Genomic DNA, 26,231 nt, shown 5'->3' with positions numbered 1-26,231 from the left:
ATATCGTGGGGTGGTCGTCTGCCGCTTGGCCGTCCAGGAACGGCTTGGGGAGCGACCTCGCTGGTCGGACGCCCAGGGACACCAGGAACACAGCCCCAACCTCCCGCGCCCATCTCATCCTCAGCCGCACGGCAAAGGAAAGTTGCCCACAGCACTTTACTCACGCGCCGGGGGAATGCAGGCGCAGGCCCGGGGAAAAAATATCCACTCGGCGGTTGGCTTGAATCTTCTCCATCCGCTTCCTTCCTTGATCCGTTGTTTTTTTGTTTCCCCTGAGACTCAACTATCGAAAGGGCAAGATTATATTTCGCGTCTGTTGTGAGAATATCAGTAGCCTCTCCCCATCAGCCACTTCCTTGAGGAAGTTGGTATTAAGCATAGGAATCGACAATGGGGTGGAACATTTCACAATGGCTGGCTTTTGCCCGCGCGATCCAGATGCTGGGCGCGCTCATCGCAGTTGGCTCTTTCGGCTATGTGACTGTCCGACTAAACAATACAACCCACGGCGTGTCGAAGCAGACCATGGTGTTGGAAATGCTGGTATGATATCCGTTCCTTCGAGCCGCCTTTCTTTTCTCGGCTGACATTGACCTTCATTCTTGTTAGGCCTGCTTCCTGCTCGGCTACTCCATCCTGTCCATCGTCCTTCAACACACCGGCCGGCGGTCGAAGAAGACCCGTTGGTTGACCTTTACCGTTTTTTTTGACGTGTTCCTGAGTACTATCCTGCTCGGCATCATCAATGTCCTTGCCCGGGGCGGCCTGCCGATGCATTGCGCCGGCATGACACGGCCAGACCGTCAGTTATTGCCAACCCAGACCACTCCATAAACTCCCCTCCTGGTTACTAACGTTGTCCGCAGTCGACCCTACTATCGTGCCGTTGCCCGGCTTTACCACGATTGGTTTTAGCGACGAGGGGCCGGGCCGACGAGGTGAACTCGATGATCTGTGTCAATATGTAACACCATACTACGCCGTCGCCAATTTCCTCATGTCCGTGAATCTCCGGCCCTCCGACCCACCCGCCATTCCCTCCTTTCACTCTGCTAACCACCCTACAGCTTTACTTATATGTTTACTATTACCGCAACGGTGCTCCGAATCTTGGAATCGAAATACACGAAGAACACAAAGGTCAACGAGATGCTCGACTCGCTAGAACGATCGGGAGATGTCAGCATGAAGATTATGGAGCCACCATCGCCTCTGGAAGAACTGCCTCGACCGAACTTCGCCCCACCACCCAGCGAGGGTATCATGACCCGCACGGCTTCTCTCCGCAGCACCTTCACTGCCGCAACTTCGGTGGCCCCCACGCACACGGGCGGCTCCGGCGTCTCCGTCATCCCCCGTCGACCGATCGGTGGTTCCGCGCCACCCGCTCTCCCACGGCGGCCCATCCCCCCACCAGCCTCGCCATCCTCATCCCGCACCGCCGCAAACCCGGGAACAGGATTTGTCCCTGTCCCTCTCGACGACGACGACAGTGCGGAAGCGGCTCTTGTATCCGACGGCATGCGGCACCAACCGCCTCCTCAGCTCCAAAACCAACATCAACGCATTCCGTCCCGCGATTATCACGCCCCCTTCCCTCGGATGCCAATGCTCACAGAAGAAGATCAGTCCGCCGACGCCGCACTTGTATCAGATGGCATGCAACCTGGGGACCACACGTTACCGCCATATCACCCGGGGAATCGCCGTATGTCGGGCCATGGGGGAGATAACGACACGCGGTTGAGTGGTTATGTGAAGGGGCAAACAAGGGCACAGAATATGAAAGATTCAGGGGGATACTGATCTGCGGGCCAGGGGCGACAAACAGGGTGACTGCTAATAATATGCATGCGGTATGCTCGCGGAGGAGGCATAATGGGAGGCTGGTTGGCTGGAAGCATGGGCTGGGTGGGATTGGGGCACGGCGTTATGATACCACATTACATTGTTCGGCGTTTTTGGATGACTCAACAGGACAGCGCGAGGCGAAGGAACTATTGGCTGGAACAGGATTGGAAATGGTGTTTGGATCCCGGTATTTATGGCTGGCTTATACGTGTGCAGCTAGGTATGTAAGGGCTACAGGCATAGCATGGGCATCAGTCTTCTGTCCAGTTCAAAATCATGGACAAAATCAACATGTTCAAGCACTTATCTACCCGTACCCAAACTTGAGAGACAATACTCGACGAGGTGTTTTGGCCTTATGGCCTTCTTTTGTTTGCTCCCCTGATGAGCTAACGTTACCCGGCCGCCGTTTCAAGACCGGGAGTTAAAAAGAGTGTGGTTAATTGTAGCACGCGAGACTAATTACCCTGTCGGGTCCTACGGCCCTAGTTTCGTCCAAGGCTGTGTACCTTGTGATCGATCGTCTTTATCCTGGCATCGTACATCCTTAGCATGTATCACAAAAGGGAAACACCCCGATATGTACCATGATGTATGTGTCACGAACGTGTAACTAACGAAACAAGTTCGATCTCAGAACAGCCGGAGGATGGATAGCCTTATGGATGAGACATCGACGTTCCTTGAGAGGTGGTTTGTTCATCCACTTTATTGTATAACAGGACATACGAAGCAAGAAAGAATAGATTCCGTCCGCAACCCGAAAACTCCTAGTACACCGTTCCTAACATCCATGCCGTGTCTTTCCTAAATCTTACCCTGTCCCGTAATTGCAACCGTCCAACTTTGCGAGTCATCCCCATCATACCTAACAAACCCAATAACCTTTTTCCAAACGGGTACGGTACAGTACAGTACCGTACAGCACCTCTACCACCGCCTCCCATACACCTCATGCTCCTTCTTCTTCACCCCCCCCCCGCGCTTCATACTCCCAATATCCCCCACCACAACCGGATTCTCATCCAACCCATTCGGATCCACCCCACCCAGCGACGACTTGGTATCATGCTTGAACAAATCCAAAATCTCCTGCAGCCCCAATTTCAACTGCCCCTTCTTCCCCTTCCGCGTGCCACCTTCAATCGTAGCCTCCGCCAGCTTCCGCTTCTTATCCTGCAGTCCCAAAATCCGCGCCTCAACGGTCCCGGCCACGGTGAGTTTGTAGATGACGACGTCGACAGTCTGCGTGAGACGGTGCACGCGGTCGATGGCCTGTTCCTCGACGAAGGGGTTCCAGAAGGGCTCGACGATGACGACGCGCGTGGCGGCGGTTAGGTTGAGGCCGAGGGAGCCGCATTTGAGGGAGCACAGGAGGATGCGGGTGTGGGGGTCGGTGCGCAGGGCGTGGAGGGCGGCTTCGCGGGCGTCATTGGGCATTTTACCGTCGTAGCGGACGGCTTTGAGGCCTGGTTGGGCGCGGAGGAAGGGCTCGATTAGGTCGAGCATGGAGGTGAATTGGGAGAAGACGATGAATTTGTGCTCGGCGGCTTCTTTGCGGAGGATGGAGAGGAGCTCGCGGATTTTGGCTGAGATCATGATGGTGTGGTGGCCCGAATCGGGGTTGGTTCTGCTGCTGCGATTGTTGTTGGTTTTGGAGGAGGCGGACTTTGCCCCACGGCGACGGACAGGGAGGTCGTCGTCTTCCGAGTCGGAGTTGGTGGCGGAGAGAAGCTTAGACTCGGAGATGCCTTCGTCGTCGTCGCCCTCGTCTGACGACCCACGCCCGTTGTTGGAAGGGGATCGTTTGGATACGACCTGTGAGCTGAGTTTGGAGACGGATACGAACGTCTCGTCGTCCGTGTCAGAGCCGGACTCTTCCTGCTCGCCTTCGTGTACGTCCTCATCCTTGACGATGAAGCTGTCCAGCTGACTCCCCTCTTCCTCTTCCGAAGAGTGATCTGAATCGTCGGAGGCAATGTCCTCACCGCCGCCCTCAGCATTTTCATCGTCTTCGCCCCCGGCTACGCCGAGGCGGAGAGACCCACGCTGGTCTTCACCAACCAGCCAGCTCCCTTCATCTTCTTCATCATCGCTGTCAGTGATAATCCTGCGGCCCTTGGGCTTCCGCTTTGCCATCTTCTCGATCTGGATCTCTTCGTTCACCACACTGACTCTCCTGCCGTCCTTCTTAGGCTTCTTCCGGCTAGGGCTTTCGTCGTTGACCTTGCGCAGGCTCTCGACGCACTCGGTACAGCGTAGCAAACCGGCAGCCGCCGCCTTTTTATCCAGGTCATTCAAGCACATCTCGCACTGCTTTGTCTGGATGCCCATTCCCCCGAACGCATCGGCCAAATCATCCAAGTCGTCTGAAGTGGCCGCCTTGAGCTGTGGCACAGTCTCGGCGGCAAGGGCCTCGCTGTCCTTTTCAATCTTCGTTTCCGACAGACGGGGGTGGTTACAAGCCTGACGTAGGCGCAATAGAAGCACGAGGGCATTGGCGTAGTTGACTTTGCCCTTCATCATCCTCTCAAGACTCTTGTCGGCGCGCTCCTCAAGCTGGTCGTAAAACTCGCGCTCGGCCTCGGAGAACTCTGTTTCGACCGTGACGACCTTGCGCTGGGTGACTTTGAAGGCGGGCTTGGGCACGTCTTCTTCGTCCCGGCCTTCCTTCTTCGCCTTCTCCTTAGCCGCGTCGAGTGCCTTTTTGCCGCCTGCTACTAAAGCACCTTCTTCCTTGAGGATGTCCTTGGTCCGCCGTTTCATGAAGAGACGCAACAGACTGTGTAGCCGCCGGATGGCAATGTGGCCCTTGCCGCTCTTCATTGGGGCGTCGATGTTGGCTCTCCATTCGGCGAGGTCGTCGTAAGGAGGGATCCGGAGGAAGTTGACAAGCGACTGGAGCTCGTCAAGGTTGTTCTGCATGGGCGTGCCGGTAAGGCACCAGCGGTACTCGGATCGAAGGGCACAGCACGCCTTTGTACCTTTGGCGTTGCGGTTCTTGATACTGTGTGCCTCGTCCAAGATGACCCGGAACCAGTGGACGCCAAAACAGCCTACTTGTGGGCTCTTTGCAGGGTCTGAGTGGCTGTTCCCATGCTCAGACACCAGAATCTGATATGTGGTGATGACCACATCGTATTTGGCGAGGAGCTTGGGGTCTTTGAGCCGCTGCGGCCCGTGGTGCACGTAGACGCGGAGTTCATGTCCTTTAGACACTTTGTCCTTGATCTCGGCCTCCCACTGCCGAATGAGAGCGAGTGGCGCCACTACAAGCGTTGCCCTCGTCATTTGGCTGAAGTGCTTTTTCCACCCTTCGTCCTCGGGCTTGGGCATGGGGTTGCTGACGATGAGCGAGATGCTCTGCAGCGTCTTTCCAAGACCCATATCGTCTGCGAGAATGCCCCCCTTGGTCACCTTCCCCTTCTTTTGCTGCAGGACTTCACGCCCACGCATCCATCTCACCCCTTCCACCTGGTGAGGAAGCAATTTGACTTTGATCCCTTCCAAAGTCCCGTCCTCAATCGTCTCTGCTTTTGGTTTCTCTGTCTTCTCCTCGGCCTTCTCTTCGGTCTTGCCGACTTCTTCTTCCTCCTCTTCCTCCTCGTCCTCCATGCTGCCCTCAAGCAAAGCTTTCAAGTCAGCAGAAGCCTTGTTCGGATCTGTGTAGAAGACCTGATCCCCGTATGACCCCGCAGGCTGAGTGTATTGATAGGCCGGCTGGGCGTCCGCACCCAAGGAGCTGAACATCTGCAAGGGCGGTCCCTTTTTGGGCTCGTTTTTCGGCTTCAGAGGACCTGAACTCCTATACATGCCGCTGTGAAACTCTGGCCGGGTCTTGCGCTGGATAAAGACATGGCTGTTATCCTTTTTCTGTTGTTGACCGAAACGTGGGGTCAGCTGGGTTGGATGGCCGAAACTTGGCTTTGGGGTCGCAGCCGCCGGCGTTTGGATCGTGGGTATTGGGCTATCCGTCAGGTCGACCGGATTGCTCGGCTTGCTGGGTAGCTTGTGCGGCGTTTGAACGCCTTGATGAAGAGACAGATTTGCCGCTTGGGAACTGACGAGTTCCAGATCATCGTCGCTAAAGGATTCCTTCCGAAGCCGTGCCATCTTGTCTGGGCTTGGTTCGTAACCAGATCCTGCAAATACGTTTTCGTGAGAGGACGATGGAGAGTAGCTAATGGTTGTGGCCCGGACGAGGTCGTGGAAGCTTTGACGGAGCTCTGCGCGAGACTTCCGAGGTTTAGTGTGGGTTCCACTGCCGCCGTTCGAATTGTTGGGTCGTGAAAACTGCGGCTTGTTGTCAGATGACAGGTTGTTTTGCGGTTGGATGGCAAAGTTGGAGCCCGGCTTCCTGCGTTGAGGCCAGTGTTTGTCAGTTTCGTTTTTCCCGTTGCTCGGGGCTGTTGTAAATGTTGTTGACTCGGGCATACCGCATCGATGGGGCCCTTGAATGGTGCTAATTCGGCCAAAACTCGGATGAAAAGTTTGTTCCAACCAATTACTAGCAAGCGTTTCCCAAAGGCTGTTCTTCGGAAAGCGGGAACCTGCTGTCTCGCGGGGTTTGTTGCTTCGTTTGCTCGTTGTTTCTGGCAGTGTTTACAAAGGTGCCGAGCTCGGCCTGGGCTCCAAGGCAACCACGCGGCGACCCACTTTAAATTACCCCTCCATGGTGGTTGCCCCGCGCCATCAATTAACATAATTCACGAGGCTTCAGATATCCATCAAAGAATTTCGCCCTTAGGGAAGAGAGAAATCAAAGTACAAAAACAAAAAAAAATAAAATTCCTGTACCCACCATTTCACTACGGTCCCTGGTTTCATCAACTCACAACAGCGTGGTCGCTAGGTTTATGGGCCGGCCTTACAAGCAATTCTCAACACCGTGAACACAGCTCTTGTCTTACAGCGAGTGACAAGGTATATTCGTCTTAGCTTTGGATCTCCACCACGCTACAAAACATACCTGAAGTAGGGGTTTTCAACGTCTGTGAGATCCTGGAAGGCTAGCTTCGCCCGTTCTGTCTCATCCTCGACCGTGGCCGACTTCTTCTTGTTAGCTGCCGCCAGAACAAGATACAGCGCCGCTGATGCGACTATGCAAATTATGTAGCTAGCACCGTGTTAGTGTGTTGTTTAGAGGGGGTGGGCTTAACCAAAGCATTGAGGATGACTTACCAAATGATCAACCCCAACCACAGCTCGGGGTAGTGCTGCGCCTTGGTCTGTGACTTGACAAGTTGTGGTCCGACAATGTTGCCCACGCAGTATGCAGCAAAGATAGTTGCCGCCATAAAGCTCTTCTTGGTGTGGCCCGCAACATTGGACATGCCAACCGTGATGATGAGGCTGACGGTGCCGCCAAAGAAGCCCGTGATGGAGTAGCCAACGACAGGCGCCGCGGCATGGTAGGTCCATTCGCTCTTCCAGATGATGGCGCAGCCCGCGATGACTGGGAGACAAGTGAGGATGAGCATGATGAGGCGGATGTTGGGGATTTTGGACCCGAGGTAGCCCGTTAGGAGGATGACGATGAAGCAGAGCCCGCCGAGTGGGAACTGGAAGACGATCGAGTCGAGGGTGTTCCATCCGAATGTTGACACGATCAGGGGGCCGAACCCGCTGACGGCACCGTTCATAGTGTATCTACATCAGTTCATGTCAGTGTGAGTTCTTCAAGGGGTTAGCAACGAAGGGGTATGGTTCTTACGCAGAAGCCATCATGACGAAAATCAGGTACGTCTTGACATCAAAAAACGACTCCCGGATCTGGCTCATCTTGATCTTGGTACACCGAACCCCCGTCTGGCTGTACCTCAATCTCTCCACGGCCGCAAAGCGCTCCTCTTCCGTCAGAAACCAGGCCGTGACGGGCGAGTTGGGCATCGCGAAGCAATATCCCCCAAACAACACCGTCAACGACCCAGCCAACAAGTAAATATACTGCCAGCTCTTCAACCCACCCCCCTGAATCTGCGCAAACCCATAGTTCAACGCACCGCCAATAATAGTAAACAACCCCGTACTACTAAACCACCAACTCTGCCTCAAACTCTGCTCTTGCTGCGTATAATACCCCGCCACAATACACATAAACCCCGTCGGTATAATACTCTCCACAAACCCCAGAAAGAACCTCTGCGCATACAGCCCCTGGTACGACGTGACCACCGCCGTGAGCATGCACACCCCGCCCCAGAGCACCACGACCACGCCGAGCACGCGGCCAATGGGCAGGCGCTGCAGCGCAAAGGACATGGGGTACAGCCCGGCCAGCATGCCGAAGTAGAAGAGTGAGGTCGCCCAGGAGAGGCGCGAGGTGTCGACTGTTGGCGGGGTGGTGGTTGCCTCGGTGATGACGGTGAGGGCGAGGTCCGCGGTCATGCCGAAGAGCGCGGCGGAACCGAGGATGGCTTTGTCGTAGTAGACGATTCCGTCTGATGGGGTGGTTAGCGGGTTGCATCTCCGATTTGGTCTCCTTTTTATTTTTATTTTTTTGTTTTATGGGTAGTGTTGTTGAACTGGGAAGTTAAACTTACAACCCACGATCATAGAGGGGATGAGAAACCAGTCAATTTTGCGGACTGCTCGCGCAACGACAGCTGGGTCGACGGCATGCTCCTGCTCGCCAACCATGGCGATGGCCTCATCCTTGGCAGACACACTCGCTTCATCGTTTCCAAGGCTGTCATCGACTGGTGCAGACACAGGCGCATGTGCCGTTGCCGCCTCGAGGTCCCGGTTCACGACCGGGTCGCCCTTTTCGGTTGCCATGATGCTACCATTAAAGACATGAAAGAGGAGAAGAAAGAAAAGAGAGATGCAAATATTCCCTCGTGTAGTCTGCGACGGCTGGTCTCGTCACACCTTTCCTATCAGCCTCGTCGCATTCCACACATGGCTAACAGGGAACAGGGGGGGCGCGTGGGAAAAGTTTAAACTATTTGTGGCGATAGTCCGGTATCGCAAAGGTCTACAATTTGTTGGTGAGTAACCCCATTCCGGGTCCAGGATGGGGGCGTGGGGGTGGACAAGCGGCATAAGGCTTTTAGCTCGACGAAAACAGATTTTTTTTACTCAAGAATGCTAGGCTTAAAATTGATCCTGACGATTCTGAGGAGGAGGGAAAATTGTTGAGAAGCTTGCAGCTTTGCCGAGGATAGCCGCGTATTCCTAGAAGAAAAAGAATCTCGAAAACCTAAGCAACAGCTGGGGCTGTAACCGTGGGACAAGCCTCTTCTAGGTGTCCCGAGCTGAATGAAGCTCCCTTTGCATTCTATAACATATCCTTGGCGCCTTACTCATCGCCTTGTCTTGGGTAGGAATCGGTATACGGGTCGAATCCCATCTTTCGCTTCGCTTCGCTCCTCATCTGCCAGTGTGCTTCGCCATGCAAACCCGTCGTTGATGTCTCTTCCAGGAAGAACATCAGGATATGGTCGGGGATTGCTAGGTGCGGAGTCTGCTGGAACTCTTGCAGGCTGGTGAGGCGGATCAGCATCTCTAGGAGGGAGAGAGAAGATGTGATGGACCCGAATGGAGATCTCGTCACGTAGGATTCAGCCAGTGCCTGCTGGGGTTGTTGAAGGTCCGTCGTGGCCGGGTGTGAGAGGTCGTGAGGTGGAAAGTCGGACTGGAGGGAGATCCGTTGCATTTGAGTCTCAAGACCGGCGTCAACAGAGGTCTTGTTGTTGGAGTCCAGATTGTTGGCTGTGAGTGCCCGATGAGATGCACCATTTGTCTCGCTTTCGCCGTCACTCTCATCCTCATCCTCGACCTCGTCATCCTCATCGTCGCTACCCTCCTCCTCCACGTAAACCTCTAGCGCCAGCCATTCTTGATCGAAATGCGGGGGCAGCTGTGTTGGTCGGATGTCATCCATCGGAGACTGGGTAGAGTGTTCCGTCTCCTCCCACAACTGTCGATCAACATCATCTTGGTCGTCTGAATCATCAAAGTCGTCTGTAGTATCGGTTGGTCGGGATTCTTCCTCCTCTTGCTGCTCCGGGTTGTCAAACCACTCCTGCCGCATTTTGATGGGGCATTTTGCGCTGGGATCCCGCTTGAGAAGTAGGACCGGGTTATTGTTCCTCTCGTCGCCGTTTCCGACGTTGAGAATACTGCCAGTATCCGTGTAGAAGATCTTGGAAATCTGGTGTATTGGAATCGACTCCCGGATCCCAGCCATCGGGATGCCGTCATAAGGCTGCGGCTTCGATCCATCCCCGTCATGAAGTCTGGTGTCATCCAAGTCCTCGATGATTTCTAGATGGTACGAATATCCATCCAGGGGCTCGGTAATTGGGGCGGCCGTTTTCCGCGACCCGTCGGAACGACCCGGCTGGTAACCCTTCGTCGGATCATATTCACAGCTTGTAGGGATTCGACACAGCCGGACTCTAGATTTGTGCATGACCTCCTGCCAAATCGGCTTCCTCTCCCCAGCACCGAGTCCGTACGGAGTAGCTGTCTCAGAGTGACCGAGGAACAGCATATACAAGGACAGTGTGAAGGACGATCCAACCTGCATCGGCCGTCTCGGGTCCATCGAAAAGTGCGCATCTGCAAAGGAGAGCAAAGCACTAGCTTGCATCATCCTCGAGGGCGAAATGCCGGGCGTCAAGCTAGTCGACATCCTTTCTCCCGATACGGTGATGGCAAATTGGAGCAGCGGAATGTCCCGGTCAATTCTCTCCAGAAGATTCTTGATATCCCGAACAATGAGCATCAGCTCATCGCCGTGTGCCTCTGATGGTGAAGTATCCCCATTGTTGCGAGGCCCTCTGTCTCGGTGTGTTTCCGTTTCCTCAACAGTGGCCGCAGTATGGAGCCGCTTCCCAAGCCTAATTATGTCCCGGTGAAGGGATTTAGCGAGGGGCACTGCGGCTTCAAGGAATGCATTCCCTCGGCTAGATCTATAAAGAACATTAGTATTTTTCGCTATTTATAGTTGAGCACCTGACACAAATCTTGGGGGCCAGGGAGGAGGGGGGTGTTGGCGTACTTAAACTCGATGAGGTCGAGAGCCGGAGAAAGGATCTATTCGGTGAGACCAGTGAGTCAACAACTAGATGGGGGGGTGAATGACAAACCTTGATTTTACTGTCTAGCACCCTTTGAAGAGCCCTAAGCTCAGAGCGGATGGCCTTGTCATTAACCGATTTTAGCAGTCGGGCACATTGTTGCACTGCATATTTTGAAGTGAGGGCGATGCCAGATCTGACGGCGAAGTTAAAGGTCTGGGCCCCAAGCGTTTGCAAGAGTGCATCCATATTCTCTCAGCACGTCCATTATGATGTTTAGAGTGGCAGACGGACGTGTGGTTGAAAAGAGTTGGAGGCGGTGACTCAAGCCACGAATTCATTGGAACAGGTTGACTGTTTGTCCGGTGCATCACGCGATAGCCACTTTCACTGGAAGAACGCGTCTCTTCAGGCAGTCGGGCCCTATTAGGCACCTGCGCGGGCCTTGTTCACTGGAGTCATTTTGCACACTGTGCATAGGGCTGTTTCCGGAAGCCCCGCAGTTGCTCTTACAGCGATGGAAAACACCGCGAAGCAAGGGGCTAGATGGACAGTGCGCTCATGATATCGCACGGTACGTCCAAACCCTCTTCCCCGCCATGAATGGTGGGGCAACAAATCTTCCTGGTTTCCATCCTACCGTTGATGAAGCCCTTGTGCTCTCGTTTTCCATCGGTCTGGGTGATTACTTTTTTATCACTGCGTTTCAGCCCATTGTCGACGACAGGAAATATAGAAGACAGTAGGCCCAGTTCGTCCGCCCATACTGAGCACTGAGACGCTCCCTATTCCTTTGACTGACACTTATCGCTCAAAGGCCAGTCGCGCTAAGGAGCAAGTACCCGCGAACGAACCCGATTGCGACCAATCCTAGCGAAAATGTCTAACGTCCAGGACTCATGGGAGGACGACCCGTCCGCTCAGGATGAGAACCTGGCTCGCCAGGCCCAGCAGCAGATGCACATTGGCGGACAGCAAGCCCAGGGAGGTTTCCGTGCCGGTGCTGCTTCCTTCCAGCCCACCGCGCAGACATTCCAACCCGGCCAGGGATTCGGCGACGGCGGCAACTACGGACAATACCAGCAGCAGCAGCCGTACTATGGCGGTCAGGGGTACTACCCGCAATACGGGGGCCAACAGAACTTCGGTCAGTACGGCCAACAACAAGGCTATGGGGGTGTCTACGGCGGCCAAGGTGGCTACAACCAGCAGCAACAACAGCAGCAGCAGCAATACGGTAAGGATGCCTGGGTGCCGCTGGTGATCGTGAGTATCGGGGCTCAGACTGATAGGAACGATAGGACAGTGGCAAGGCTACCAACAGCAACAGCAATTCCAACAACCCCAACAGAATCAAGCGCAGCAGGCGCCGAAGCCCACACCCACTATTGCGAAGCGACCGACCGATGCCGCCTCAGGGACTGCCGGACCGAAGCCTACTGTTGCCAAGGAGGGTGGTGCCAAGGTTCTAAGCATTGGAGGCGATGCGCCGAAGCCGACCGTTGCTAAGGAGGGTGGCGCAAAGGTTCTCAGCATCGGCGGCGATGCGCCGAAGCCCAAGGCCAAGGTTCTGTCCATTGGTGGGAGCGCTCCTGCCAAGGAAGAGCCGAAGAAGGACGAGACCAAGAAGGTGGAGGCTAAGAAGGAGGGCACCGTGGAGGCGGCCGCCAAGGTGACGGCGTCCAAGGCCATCGACAAGACAGACTCCAAGGCAGGCAGCGGCAAGACCTCACCCACCCCGTCCTCCGGTCGGTCCAGCCCATCCCGCGCCGGTGCCAAAGCGGCCGCTCGTGATGCCGATGCGGTCGAGAAGGAGCAATCAGCCGACGTTGACGATGCAACGCTCAAGGAAATCTACGGCAAGGAGCACGTCAACATCATCTTCATTGGTCACGTCGATGCTGGAAAGAGTACGCTTGGTGGCTCCATCTTGTATGTCACCGGCATGGTGGACCAACGAACGTTGGACAAGTACAAGAGGGAGGCTAAGGAGCTGGGTCGTGAGACCTGGTATCTCTCATGGGCACTCGATCTGACCAACGAAGAACGCGCCAAGGGCAAGACGGTCGAAGTCGGCCGTGGCTTCTTTGAGACGGATAAGCGCAAATACAGTATCCTCGACGCACCAGGGCACAAAAATTACGTCCCTCACATGATTGGCGGTGCTTCCCAGGCCGATGTTGGTATTCTCGTCATCAGTGCGCGGAAGGGCGAGTACGAGACCGGGTTCGAGAAGGGGGGCCAAACCCGTGAGCACGCCATGCTGGCCAAGACGCAGGGTGTGAACAAGCTGGTGGTGGTCATCAACAAGATGGACGACCCGACCGTCAACTGGTCGCAGGAGCGGTACACCGAGTGCACAACCAAGCTACAGCAGTTCTTGAAGGGCACGGGATACAACCTCAAGACCGATGTCTTCTTCATGCCCATTGCCGCCCAGCAGACCCAAGGTATCAAGGACCGAGTGCCTAAGGACAAGTGCCCGTGGTACGATGGCCCGTCGCTGCTCGAGTACCTCGACGGCATGTCGACCCTGGAGCGCAAGGTCAATGCGCCGTTCATGATGGCGGTTTCTGGCAAGTACCGTGACATGGGCACCATGATTGAGGGCAAGATTGAGGCGGGCGTGATCAAGAAGGGCATGAGCGTGATCATGATGCCCAACAAGCAGACGATCGATGTGGCGGCGGTCTATGGCGAGACTGAAGACGAGACGTCCATCGCCCAGTGCGGTGACCAGGTGCGCCTCCGTCTCCGCGGCATCGAAGAGGAAGAGATTCTCCCGGGCTTTGTGCTCTGCTCCCCCAAGCGCTTGGTGCATAACGTGGCCCAGTTCGAGGCGCAGATTCGCATCCTGGACCTCAAGAGCATTTTGACGGCCGGCTTCAACTGCGTGCTGCACGTCCATGCCGCCATCGAGGAGGTTACTTTTGCATCGCTCCTCCACAAGCTCCAAAAGGGCACCAACCGGAAGAGCAAGCTCCCGCCATCGCATGCCAAGAGGGGCGACAGCATCATCGCTATCTTGCAGGTGACAGGTGGCGCTGGCTCTGTGTGCGTGGAGAGGTTTGAGGATTACCCGCAGATGGGCCGTTTCACCTTGCGTGATCAAGTAAGTTGTCATATTTTAGTGACTAGCTAGCTCTGACCGCTGGGTTGCTGAGTAATAACTAACCATCTCATAGGGACAAACAATTGCCATTGGCAAAATCACGCGCCTCATTCACGATATTGCTTAAAATATTGGTTGGGATACCATCTGGTCTGCGGTGTTTTAAGTATTTCGATAGATTTACTATATTGGCGCCAAATTTGTCTTGCTTGTAAAGTGATCTCTCGGTCAATGATCAAGATGTTCCATATCTGTCTCTTTGGCTTCACCCCCTTTTTAAAATGTGATTGGGGGAGTCTCGACGTGAAGACTTCGCGACCCATGGCCCTACGCCCTACGCCCTAATGTCATTTTCTTCACAATCGAAATATTTGTCAACTGCCATGTGCTCCCGCCGTTTCAGGCCCGGGAATAATGTGCTGGAAAGCTACCTCCATCCATGTCGGCTTACTCCTAGATCCATCAAGAAGCCATTTGAGCGGGGCAGGGCGGGGCACAGAGAGGAATTTCTAGAGTCGACGGTCACATCGAGGGCGCTAGCCTCCAGACCTTGACTTTTGACATTTATAAGCCATCGTGAGAAAAGAATTATTTCTAATACAATACGATGTGAGTTATCCTTGTTCTGCGATCGTCGGACATTAGATATCAATCCGGAGATAGTTAGGGGATGGAGATCTCGAAGACGGCATTAAAGACGATCTCGATGGCCGTCACTTTTACCCCTTTTTCAATCGTTCATGAATGTTCATGTCAGAGACCGAAGGCTCACTCAAAATATTTGGTTCCGACTGTATTCCTAACTAACTTGGAAGAATCTGCTAGAACAGAAATCGTGTTATACGTCTACCCTTTATCTTGACATCATGGCGACTCCCAATCCCACACCCGCCAGCAATGTCGAAGGCCTCTTTTCAGTCAAAGGCATCGTAGCCCTCATCACAGGCGGCGGTTCAGGTACGTAACAAAGAAACGAGACAACGATTGCCTTAACCACTACCCTTTACCTCCCCACTTCATCTATCCTCTCACAAACCATCCAAAATCGATCAACCATAGATGTACTAAAACACCAACCCAGGCATCGGCCTCATGATGGCCCGCGCCCTCGCCTCCGCCGGCGCCACCCGCGTCTACATCGTCGGCCGCCGCCTCGACGTCCTCCAGGCCGCAGCAGCCTCCATCAACCCGTCGGTCGTCGTGCCCCTCTACTGCGACGTCACCTCCAAGGTCTCGCTCGAAGCCGCGGTGTCTGTCGTCGAGAAGGATGTCGGCCGGCTGAATCTGCTGGTGTGTAATGCTGGTATCGGCGGGCCGCAGGTCAAGGTTAAGCCGAAGGCTGGTGAGGGTGAAGAAAACTTGGAGGAATGGCGGGATGCGCAGTTGGCGGTGCGGGTTGAGGATTTCACGCAGACGTTTGCGGTGAACTCGACGAGTGTGTGGTACACGGCTATGGCCTTTCTGAAGCTGCTTGATGCGGGGAACAAGGCTGGCGCTGATGAGGGTGCCGGGTGGGGGCCCAAGGTGAATGGGGTGCCGAGCCAGGTGGTGGTGACGAGCAGTATTGGCGCGTTTAATAAGGCTGCGCCCGGTGGGTGGGCGTATGGGCCGAGTAAGGCGGCGGCTACGCATATTGCGAAGATGTTGAGTAATGTGTTGCCGACTTGGAATATTCGGTAAGTTTACTTTTTCTTTTGCTAACTCGATTTACGCCTCGGGCAAAGGTGAAGATTGCTAATGAGGGCCATGTAGGGCTAACTGTCTCTGTCCCGGATGTGAGTAACCCCCGTTTTATATGTGACGCTTGAGTCTATAGCTAACTAACATCTCTCAGTGTTCCCAAGCGAAATGGCTGCCCCCATCGTCAAGGCAGCTGGCGGGTCCATGGAAGCCGGCGCGACCATCCCTCTTGACAAGAGTGTCGTGCCCCTTGGTCGGATGGGCGACGAGTCCGACATGGCTGGCCAGATGCTGTATCTTGCCTCGCGAGCTGGGGCTTACCTCAATGGTAATGTGATTGTGGCGGATGGTGGGCGTTTGGGAACGTTTCCCAGTACGGGATATTAAGTGCTTCCATGTGGTGAAGGGAATGGTAACCAAGTGGGGTTAGGAGATGTATACATTTTAGATATCTGAAGCATAATTCTACGGCCCCATCTTTTTGTTATCTTGTTGATGTTTTTATATGCGAACTAGCACTCGATTTACAGCCACGCAGCTATCAGATCGCTAGGGTGACTACATATGCAGCCCACACTGCTTGCTGTTAAGGTCGAGAAGCCAGTGTCACAAAATAACCAAAACGAACCAGAAATTTGGGTCATTTTGGGGGGCCAAATTATTGTTTGTTCCATGGCATCTTTAAGATTATATGAGCATCTTCAAAAATTAGGACTAGTTCATCAGTAATTAAGGTTACAATTGGTTATCATTTGCTATTCCGACTGTTTTTAGGGTGCTTTCAGGTCGTTGTTCTCATGACAATCCCCTCATCGGCTAACCCCTGTCTACTCACTCGAGAAATACGCAGCGGGCGGCACAGGATGGGTCGTTCATGACGTCACTGCTTCGGGAACCTTGTGTACATAGTACACTCACGTGGTGATCCCGAGTCCCAGATGAATATTCAAAAGCATTTCGACCCAAGGTCTCAAGGAGGAATTGGACAGCGTGATGCTTTTTTCTCAATGTCATTCCGTGCTTCCGTCCCAGCGTGGTTGAGCCAGCTTGAAGCCCTTGGTTCACAAACCATTGGATGCACCCCGCAATTCCACGGCGGGTCGGTCAGGGGATGGGAACGAGGCTTCAGACCCACTTGCCAACATCGTGTAAGTCAACGACGGACGCAACCTCACAGGCATCAGTTTGGCCTGTTAGTGAAATTGGAAACCGATGCTCAGAGTTGACCGCGCTGGAATTGCAACAATGTGGTGGGATTTGGAAGACCAAGAATCAAACCAGAAGCTCATTCAAACACCTTCCACAGCGCCACATTGACAAAACAAGCCATGGCGGGGCAGAGCATTACTCAATGGGTGAATAGGAAGAGTCGGCAAAGCCACAATGCAGTGTTGTCCGAGACGTCTATTAGCCAGAAGTGCGGGAATTCCCCAACTTGAGATCTACGGATTGCCGTGGATGGGCGGTCCTGGGTTGGCCAAAGCCATCGAGAGGGAGGGGTAAGTCGGCAAGAATAGGAGCGAAAACAGCAAGAGCAGCTGGAGCTCTCTCTGAGACAAGCTCGAGGCAGGTACCTAGCTCTGAGCACCCCTCCTTCCCGGCCACATTGGCCTACGGTTATCCGCTTGCCGTGGACCTGCCAAGCTCTTCGTGTCCAGTTCGTGAGCGAGGATTTCTCACATTATGCTACTAGGAGCGTGTTGGAACGATTCTGGGACGGTTTGATCCGGTTCATAGCGTTATCCGGTGTCGATGGTAAAGATCAAACACGACCGGACTAATGCGGTGCCATCAACACGCCCTTCTAGTGCCAATGTAAAACAACGGTGCATACATATTGAGCAAATTGCCTTCATTACTTACTTTCAACACGTTCGCGCCGGGGACCCAGCTCGGGACGCACTCGTGTAAGAACTCGAAGGGATCGTGGATGGTGACTTGTGAATAAAACGGGTCTGGAGTTGCATCATTCTCACGAAGCACTGCATATTGCTGTGGACCTCTGGGCAGTGACTGCCCGGGTAAGAACGGTCACTTAATCACACATTGATTTTCAATGGGATTCCACCTGCAGAGACGGGAGACAGGAACACAAAGGGAGCTCGGGAGGGGTCTGGGCAAGCCCGAGGAAGGGAGTACGACCCCTCACTCGCTGGGAAGCACATGAGATGAACCTGCCGTATGTAACTTGGGACGGGAAAATCATCGAGCAGGTCACCCGCCAGAAATATCCAACCTAAAAGCAGGGACTTTGCTTGACGTCCGTGGCGGCTGGCTGGCAACCCTTTTGACCGGTTCAAGGCAACTTTGACCTCGGCCATTCTGATCCCGTTTTCTTTTCCTCCTCCATCCTAACTTATTTAACCGCATCACTTATTCATCTGCTCCCCGCCACCCTCAGACCCTAACCTACACTTGGTTCTCTAGGAACCTACCATAGGCCCCTCTCCAATCTACTTTATTTATCTAGCATCTCCTCTTCACCTCCCCATCCCTGTTGTCTTTCCCTTTATACGAAACATACGTCTGCCCTGCGACTCGAGTTGCGAACTCCCCGAGCACGCGACCCCGCAAACGCCCGAGACCTCCATCGGTTACCCCAAACCCAAACCACCCACGTCACAGAGGGTATCAAACCCTAGCGACAGTACAAACGCGCGCTGCGAGGCTGCGCGATTGAAAATATCTCGATAAAAGGAAAGGAAAGGTTCTATCCTTTGAAAAAGTAAGTTTCTACTCTCCCGTTTTGATTTCGGGATCCAAGAACATCATGAGAGGACAAGCTCCCGTCTTTCATCCCCATCTCCGGGCGGCTTTCCCCAGAACCCCGTCGCGTGCGCCGGGAACTTGGAGAAACCGCCTGAAAGCCCCACAGTGGACGCCCCGCTGCGATTGCCGAATCACACGGACACCCTTCCAGAACCACAAAGGACGCCCACTGAACCGACCGCGACCCCACCGGCTTGAAGCCTCCCGGCGTTCCTAACTTTTCCGAAGCCCCTTCCTTAGGCCGTTTTGTTTCCCGGCCTCGAGTATGGGGATGGAAACCAACCTCTCCGACGCTAAGCCGTCTGTTGGGTTGTTTCTATTTTCTGGTTGAGGTTGAGGACCGGGTTCAAGGGAGTGCTGTCAGTGGAGCAAGGGTTCCGCGCACCGCTATTATTTAATCCCTGGGATGGAAACCCGGACGGCATCAATGCCGGCCACCGAGCTCCCGGACCATGGGGACTTCCGGGATGAGGCGCTATGTTTCAACGACTTCCTCCCTACCTACCGACCCCCGGCCCGGCCGGGGGGGAAAACCCACATTCAAAAGCCGATGTTAAAGCGAGCAAAAGGCTAACACGTTGTTTTCTGGATTTTGATAGGCGCGAGATCCCAGCACGTTGAGCGTTGAGAGAGACACGAAAAGTGCTGAGGCTGTCCTACCGAAAAAAAAGAAAAGAAAAGGACTGGAGCGGTCAGCTGTTCCGTCCTCTCGGGTTTGGACCTCTAAACAATTAGACGTCCTTCAAAGTCAAAGAATACCTCTCATCACCCATCATGTCCGGCACAATCAAGCAGGCGGCCGAAGCAGCGCGATCTAGAGGAAACGAGATGATGGGGACGGCCAAGAACGTTAAGAACGACGGCGCCGCCGTCGCCAACAACTTTCTGCACACACCCTTCATGCGAACCGCTTTACCCTTCATCAATGGCGGCATCAGCGGCATGGTGGCCACGACAGTGATCCAACCCGTCGACATGATCAAGGTGCGCATCCAACTAGCCGGTGAGGGCAGCGCAGCTGGGCCCAAGCCGACGCCACTCTCCGTAACCCGCGAGATCCTCGCCAGTGGCAAGGCCCTCGACCTCTACACCGGCCTCTCCGCGGGTCTCCTACGCCAGGCGGTTTACACCACCGCCCGCCTTGGTTTTTTCGACACCTTCATGGGACGCCTCAGCGCGCGCGCCAAATCCAACGGAGCCAGCGTTGGCTTCAAGGAGCGCGCAACAGCTGGTCTGTCGGCGGGTGGGCTTGCGGCCATGATCGGCAACCCGGCGGACCTAGCGCTGATCCGCATGCAGAGCGACGGGCTCAAGCCAGTAGCTGAACGCAAGAATTACAAGTCCGTCGTGGATGCGTTGACGTCGATCGCACGAGCCGAGGGCGTGGGTGCGTTGTGGGCGGGCGCCGCGCCGACGGTGGTGCGCGCAATGGCGTTGAACTTTGGCCAGCTCGCTTTCTTCAGTGAGGCCAAGGCACAGTTGAAGGAGCGCACCAACCTGACGTCCAACGGTGTCACACTGAGCGCCAGCGCCGTGGCAGGTTTCTTTGCCAGCTTCTTCTCGCTGCCGTTCGACTTTGTCAAGACACGGTTGCAGAAGCAGAGTCGCGGGCCTGATGGCAAGTTGCCGTACACCGGTATGGCGGATTGCTTTGCCAAGGTGGCCAAGCAAGAGGGTGTCCTCAGGTTCTATCGCGGGTTTGGGACGTATTATGTGCGCATTGCGCCGCATGCGTAAGTTGACTCCCGTGCCTTGATGCTTGTTCTGAATTTGTTGAGGGTGGACTGCGTGTGATGAAAAATGACGCTGACCTCCTTTTTCCTGCAGGATGGTGACGTTGATCGTGGCCGACTACCTCGGGTTCATTACTCGATAAACTGATGACGCCTTTTTTAGGATTCGTCTGTTATTCAATAGCTTTTTTTTGGTTATGGGTTACTGGTCAAGTTGTATGTGCGGTATCGCTTCGTCTTTATGAGCGGTGTTTGGGTACGGTTTCTTTGGTTACGTCGAGTATGGGCACGGAATTTCTTTGTAATCGGTTCAAGTATTGGTATACCATAGGTCCTGTGAATGAGATAGCCCAGCGATGGCCGGGCAAACGTCCTAGCGGTGCTGGGAGGCTGTATTCATCCGCTTCTTGCTGCAGGTGTTTTGAGGGTTCTTTGCATTTTCAGTTTGGCTCATCTCGTCGGAACATAGAAAATAAATATGGGGCTGTACTCATAGATCTCTTTATTGATTGGCCTGCCTTCTCCAAACTCGGCAGAATAATTTTCCGTCAGCCAATAGAATTGCACAAAAGTGAATGGTGCTCCCGGCCCACCCCCGCAAACTCGGGACAGAGCCACTGAAACTGCAAGGCTGATGGTTCCAGGGGGATGCGATTCGGGCGACAGTGGAGACCACTCTGAACAGCAACCTGCCTTATCAAAACCAAAGCAGCAGTGCTAGGACATTCTGTCCTCCTCTTCTTTCTTTCCCCTTTTATGTCGAAGATGTGACAGGAAGCCGGCCATGGATGCGGACTGGGACGAGGTATGTTTACTGTTTCTGCTTGCCGTTTTTTCCCCTGGGTTGGATTGCAATTGGGGATCTTGGCAATTCGAACGAGGGGCAGTCAATGACGGGAGCTTCTCCGTGTGCCGCCATAGACGCGTAACCCCGCGATGGTGTAGGCTTTTTCGAGAGAGGGTCCAAGGCTGACTCAATTCCTCACCTTTCTCCCTCTCTCGTCCACCGTTTACCCTAACGGCCGGGCTTCCTCTGCAACATACATACCTGTCTATGACTGGCGCACAGCTTAGCTAACCGTGTGATGCCACCACCCCCGAGCAGGTCACCCGCATCGCCTTCCCGGCGCCCGGCTCCAATGACTTCCCCCGACCAGCCACTACGCTAGCCTTTGACACGATTGCCGAGTTATTATGGGCGGGAAACGACCGAGTACGTTCTTCTGTCTGGGGGGAATAGACCGCAACGCCGCCCACGGGGGTGGCTTTGGTTGGAGATGTGGGTGGGAAGGTGGGAAGGTGCTGGAGGAGGACATTGTTGTTTTTGTCTGACCAACCGTTGCTCCTTACTAGGGCCGCGTGGTCTCGTTCTACGGCCGCGAACTACAACGGTACACCGCATTCAAGATACACCCTTCCGGTGAGGGACCGGTGCGACAATTCCTGTTCCATGACAAGGGCATTATTGCTCTCGGCACGAGGAGCGTGCATATGGCTATGCGAAGGGGGCCGGCACTATGGAATATCCGGTATGGTGGTGATGACTCTAAACGGTTCAATAGGGGGATGTTGGTGCTGTCGGGGATGTGCTGACGGATGGGGCTAGGCACGACGACATGAGAGACTTGCAGTGCATGAGCTTCACCTCGAAGGGTGCTTCCGAGATCGTCGTTGCTGGCTTTCAAAACACCATGTTTGTCATTGACGTGATCAAGGGGGAGATTGTCAAGCAGGTGGGTTCCCCTTTTTTCGTTCTGAGTTGGCCGCTTGTGGCTTACAACAAGAGCAAGGTTCCTACAGAACATTACTACACCATCATGAAAAAGAGCAAGTATATATGCGCCGCGACTAGGAATGGCAGCGTTCATCTACTTGACCCAATAACCTTCCACATCGTCCGGAGCTGGCAGGCCCACGCCTCCTACATCAACGACATGGACGCCCAGAACGATTTTATTGTTACTTGCGGTGGCTCACTCAAACAGCAGGCCGCCCAAGCATACATGCTCGACCCGTACGTCAACGTCTTCGACTTGAAGAACATGGTTTCAATGAAGCCTATGCCGTTTCCACCCTTGGCCGCCCACGTGCGGCTGCACCCACGGATGCTTACCACCAGCATCGTGGCCTCTCAACACGGCCAGATGCACGTTGTTGATATTATGAACCCCAACACCAGTAATGTAAGGTACGCGAACGTGATGTCGGTCATCAGCCTCTTTGAGATGGCGCCATCGGGCGAGGCGCTTGCCATGGCCGACAACGAGTGCAACATCCACCTCTGGGGTTCACCCTCCAAACTCCACTTTACCGACATGGCGATACCAATCGATATGCCCAAGGCCGAAGAGTCCGCCCCGATGCTCGATTGGTCTCCAGATACGTATGCAATTGCCCGTTTCCTCGGATCTGTGTGTGTGTTAGGTAACCGCTGACACTCGTCGACAGCCCCCTGAGCTCCGTCGGAATGCCCTACTATCGGGAGCAACTGTTCTCCGCCTGGCCCGCCGATATCATCTCTGACGTCGGCGGCCCGCCCGTGCAGCTTGACCCGGCTCTTCTGTCCACCCTCAAGCAGACTGAATGGGGGTTGTATGGGAGAAACACTCGTGGGCTACGACGCAATCAGGTTGAAGACACGAGGGTGAATATGAAGCCATCTTTACAACCGCCCAAATTCCTGAGTGAGAAGGCGCGCGAATCGGCCTTGTCTTACACTACCACACCAGAACTCAAGCCGGAGCAATTGGCGGAACCGCCGCCGTCTAACGAACTCGACAGTCTCAAGCCAGAAGCGCCGGCCATGTACCGGAATCTGGAGATCAAGTACAGCAAGTTTGGGGTGGACGACTTTGACTTTGGATACTACAATAAGACGCAGTATGCGGGTCTCGAGAACCACATCCCGAACTCGTACGCCAACTCTCTCCTGCAGCTCATGCACTACACACCGCTCTTGCGGAATCTGGCGCTCCAGCATGCCGCGACGGCGTGTGTGAGCGACTTGTGCTTGTTGTGCGAACTCGGGTTTGTTTTCGACATGTTGGAGAAGGCGGAGGGTTCCACATGCCAGGCAACAAACTTGTTCAAGGCTTTAGGTGCTACGCCTCAAGGTATGTCTTCGTATCTTTTTTTTTTTTTGCCTTTATTCTCAAAGACAGTCGTAACTATTTCGAACTGGATGAAACTAACAGTATGAAGCTGCTCCCCTCGGGCTGCTGGAAGAGGAGACGCACGTGCCGTCACTCTCGACAATGTCCCAAGGCCTAAGCCGATTTCTGTTCGACAGGATTAACCATGAGTACCGGAGCATCCCTCCGGTCTCAACCAGACTCGAACAAATGCTGTTCCAACTTCCCCAACCGCCCACTGCGGACGACTTGGCGTCCCGCGTTCTGGCCACATCCGCCGTGGTCACCATCAAGTGCATGAACTGCCGGAGCGAGACTACGCGCCCCGGCACCGCGCAGGTGAATGATTTGATGTATCCTCCACCCAAAGGCGCCGTAAGAGGTGGCAGGGCACACAAAACCATCTTTTCTCAGGCACTCAAGATGGGTGTTGAGAGGGAAACGGCGTCCAAGGGATGGTGCAGTCGGTGTCAGCGGTACCAGAACCTGCAGATGCGCAAGACAATACACAGCATCCCGGCGGTTCTGGCTGTGAATACGGCGATATCCACGCAGGAGCATCGGCGGCTGTGGGCGTCGCCAGGGTGGTTACCGGAGGAGATTGGGGTGATCGTGGACCAGGGCCAGTTCTTTTGCTTTGAGGGCGAGGACCTGAAGCTCCATCTCCAAAGGGGCATCCACAATATCACGGTGTATTCCTTGGTCGGGATGGTGGTCAATATTGAGAGCAGCGCGCCCCAGAAGACGCATCTAGTGGGAATTATCAACGGTAAGTTCGCTTGGAGAAACAAGAGGTGATAATACGATTCACTAACGGTTTCAGTGGCACATGCCGAGCCTACACCGCCGGCCGAGAGCAAGTGGCACTTGTTCAATGATTTCTCGGTGCGGCCAATCTCAGCTACGGAAGCCCTGACCTTCAACGCGACGTGGAAGATGCCCTCTATCCTGCTGTACCAGGTCAAAGCGGCCAACAACACGACGAACACGGACTGGAAGACCCAGCTCGACACGTCGATCCTGTATCAGGATCGGACACCCCACTCGGACGCGAAGACTTATCGGGTGCTCGAACAACCGGGCGAGCGCCCCGGCCCTGACACGATTATCGGACTCGACACAGAATTCGTGTCGTTGAAACAACCCGAAATCCAGATGAACTCGGACGGCGAGCGGGAGACCATCCGGCCCATGTCGCACGCTCTGGCGCGAGTATCCGTCGTCCGCGGCCAAGGCGAGCACGAAGGCGAGGCCTTCATCGACGACTACATCGCCATCCGCGAGCCAGTCGTCGACTACCTCACCCTATACTCCGGTATCACAGCTGGGGACCTCGACCCGCGCACCACCAGACACAACCTGGTAACCCTCAAAATAGCCTACAAAAAACTCTGGGTCCTCCTAAACCTAGGCTGCAAATTCCTCGGCCACGGCCTGCGGCAAGACTTCCGCGTGATCAACATCCAAGTCCCACAGGCGCAAGTAATCGACACAATCCAGGTGTTCTACCTCAAGTCACGTCTGCGCAAGCTCTCCCTCGCTTTCCTTGCATGGTATCTCCTCAAAGAAGACATCCAGCTCGAGACGCACGACTCTATCGAAGACGCGCGCACAGCCCTCAAACTGTACCGGAAATACCTCGAGTTTGACGACGCGGGGATCCTTGAGGCCATGTTGGATGATATCTACAAGGCGGGGCGGGCGACCAATTTTAAACCGCCCCGGAAGGAGGACCAAGTGATTCAGCGGACGGATACGCCACCTGTTACGGCGCCGGCGGAGGGGACGGGGGGTGTGGAGGGGAATGGTGGTGGTGATGGGGGTGAGGCTGTTCCCCCGGAGCCTGTTACACCGGCTGGTAAGGCGGTTGGGCTGGCGGGCGCGGGTGGGACGCCGTTTGGGGTGGTGAATGTGTTTACGCCGGGGAAGGGGTCACCTTTGCCGAAGTAGGGTTGACTGTCAGGTCGTGGGAAGTGGAAATGATGGAAGGATGGAAAGGATAGATGTGCGTTTTGGTGAAGCGAGCAGGCAGCGAGTTTTTACTTTACGATAAAAATGGAACGAGTTTTCTTAAGTCACTGGGAAGGGCCTTTCTCCGTACGGTATAACTGATGTTCTTGGCCGTAAGACTTGATTGTTCGGGCAGATTCGAGTGCTGGAAGGGCCGGGCCGGGGTAACCATCTCTGTAACCATCCATGTAACCATCGATCATCAACTTACTGGTACGAAGTACAATGGCTCTTTCAGACACGGGAATCACCCACCCATAGGTATCCATACACCCATACGAATAGGTGGGCAGTTCCTTGATGGGTATGGTTGGGTTATGGGTTATGGGTAGGAACCCAGCTTCTTGGGTTCGGGTTAGGTTAGACCCATCTATAGTATCGGTTGTTGATTTGGCTAGATGGTTACCCGGAGTCATTAGGTAGTGTAAATTCAGTGGTGATGATCGAACATAAGGCGTTGAACCCAGCGCACCTATCTATAAGGTGGTTACAGCGATGGTTACAGTTCGGTTACATTACAACCCGACCATTACCCATATTTCTGGGTATCTCTGGATCCAACCCATATGGGTACCCAAATGGGTTACGGGTTCCTAGCTCCACGGGAGGTACCCACGGGTAATTTCCACGTCTCGGGCGGGCAAATGGTGGACTTCCGAGCTTACCCCTTTTCTAGCGGTGTTGCGTTCAATAATCTTTCTTTTTCAGCAGCAAAACTACCTACCCTTGCTACCTTAACCTCTTACACAACCCTCAGTAACTTTCTCCTTCAGGGCTGTATTACTCCGGGAGAGGTTAGGGAAGTCGAGAAGTGAGAACTGACGTCTGATTCGCCGATGTAACGTCTGGTTACAGTGACTGGAAGACGGGCACTTAGTAATAATACAATTAGCGGATCAGGGACGCGTGTAACTTTGAT

At 54.5% G+C, this 26,231-nt stretch overlaps 8 protein-coding genes across 8 annotated transcripts; 5 read left to right on the top strand and 3 right to left on the bottom strand.

Annotated features, from left to right (window-relative positions):
- Nucleotides 1–390: 390 nt before the first annotated feature.
- C8A04DRAFT_27009 (uncharacterized protein) lies at nt 391–1,806 on the top strand (the record flags this gene model as incomplete). The annotated part of the gene is made up of 4 exons (XM_062780132.1): nt 391–543; nt 610–802; nt 867–999; nt 1,068–1,806. The coding sequence occupies 4 exons, from the start codon at nt 391–393 to the stop codon at nt 1,804–1,806; spliced, it is 1,218 nt and encodes a 405-aa protein (XP_062638619.1).
- Nucleotides 1,807–2,781: 975 nt separating this feature from the next.
- On the bottom strand, nt 2,782–5,964 carry C8A04DRAFT_35961 (SNF2 family N-terminal domain-containing protein; the record flags this gene model as incomplete). The annotated part of the gene is made up of 1 exon (XM_062783359.1): nt 2,782–5,964. One exon carries the CDS (start codon nt 5,962–5,964, stop codon nt 2,782–2,784), a length of 3,183 nt encoding a protein of 1,060 aa, XP_062638618.1.
- Nucleotides 5,965–6,807: 843 nt separating this feature from the next.
- Nucleotides 6,808–8,628, bottom strand: C8A04DRAFT_10863 (major facilitator superfamily domain-containing protein; the record flags this gene model as incomplete). The annotated part of the gene is made up of 4 exons (XM_062776739.1): nt 6,808–6,967; nt 7,033–7,500; nt 7,565–8,291; nt 8,394–8,628. 4 exons carry the CDS (start codon nt 8,626–8,628, stop codon nt 6,808–6,810), a joined length of 1,590 nt encoding a protein of 529 aa, XP_062638617.1.
- Nucleotides 8,629–9,151: 523 nt separating this feature from the next.
- C8A04DRAFT_10842 (RanGTP-binding protein-domain-containing protein) lies at nt 9,152–11,126 on the bottom strand (the record flags this gene model as incomplete). The annotated part of the gene is made up of 3 exons (XM_062776734.1): nt 9,152–10,769; nt 10,859–10,893; nt 10,947–11,126. 3 exons carry the CDS (start codon nt 11,124–11,126, stop codon nt 9,152–9,154), a joined length of 1,833 nt encoding a protein of 610 aa, XP_062638616.1.
- A 630-nt stretch (nt 11,127–11,756) lies between these two features.
- C8A04DRAFT_27006 (P-loop containing nucleoside triphosphate hydrolase protein) lies at nt 11,757–14,116 on the top strand (the record flags this gene model as incomplete). Its single annotated transcript, XM_062780131.1, has 3 exons — nt 11,757–12,114; nt 12,179–13,989; nt 14,063–14,116. The coding sequence occupies 3 exons, from the start codon at nt 11,757–11,759 to the stop codon at nt 14,114–14,116; spliced, it is 2,223 nt and encodes a 740-aa protein (XP_062638615.1).
- A 739-nt stretch (nt 14,117–14,855) lies between these two features.
- C8A04DRAFT_35957 (uncharacterized protein) lies at nt 14,856–16,056 on the top strand (the record flags this gene model as incomplete). The annotated part of the gene is made up of 4 exons (XM_062783358.1): nt 14,856–14,946; nt 15,071–15,665; nt 15,742–15,764; nt 15,824–16,056. 4 exons carry the CDS (start codon nt 14,856–14,858, stop codon nt 16,054–16,056), a joined length of 942 nt encoding a protein of 313 aa, XP_062638614.1.
- A 3,156-nt stretch (nt 16,057–19,212) lies between these two features.
- C8A04DRAFT_27004 (mitochondrial carrier domain-containing protein) lies at nt 19,213–20,314 on the top strand (the record flags this gene model as incomplete). Its single annotated transcript, XM_062780130.1, has 2 exons — nt 19,213–20,171; nt 20,266–20,314. The coding sequence occupies 2 exons, from the start codon at nt 19,213–19,215 to the stop codon at nt 20,312–20,314; spliced, it is 1,008 nt and encodes a 335-aa protein (XP_062638613.1).
- Nucleotides 20,315–20,955: 641 nt separating this feature from the next.
- Nucleotides 20,956–25,252, top strand: C8A04DRAFT_35956 (ubiquitin carboxyl-terminal hydrolase-domain-containing protein; the record flags this gene model as incomplete). The annotated part of the gene is made up of 8 exons (XM_062783357.1): nt 20,956–20,976; nt 21,277–21,384; nt 21,525–21,700; nt 21,778–21,904; nt 21,962–22,554; nt 22,620–23,284; nt 23,373–24,071; nt 24,126–25,252. 8 exons carry the CDS (start codon nt 20,956–20,958, stop codon nt 25,250–25,252), a joined length of 3,516 nt encoding a protein of 1,171 aa, XP_062638612.1.
- Nucleotides 25,253–26,231: the final 979 nt, after the last annotated feature.

The sequence above is a fragment of the Dichotomopilus funicola genome (assembly GCF_033296635.1).
Source record: "Dichotomopilus funicola strain CBS 141.50 unplaced genomic scaffold C8A04scaffold_17, whole genome shotgun sequence".
Taxonomy (NCBI): domain Eukaryota; kingdom Fungi; phylum Ascomycota; class Sordariomycetes; order Sordariales; family Chaetomiaceae; genus Dichotomopilus; species Dichotomopilus funicola.
This window is presented reverse-complemented; position numbering and strand designations above follow the sequence as displayed.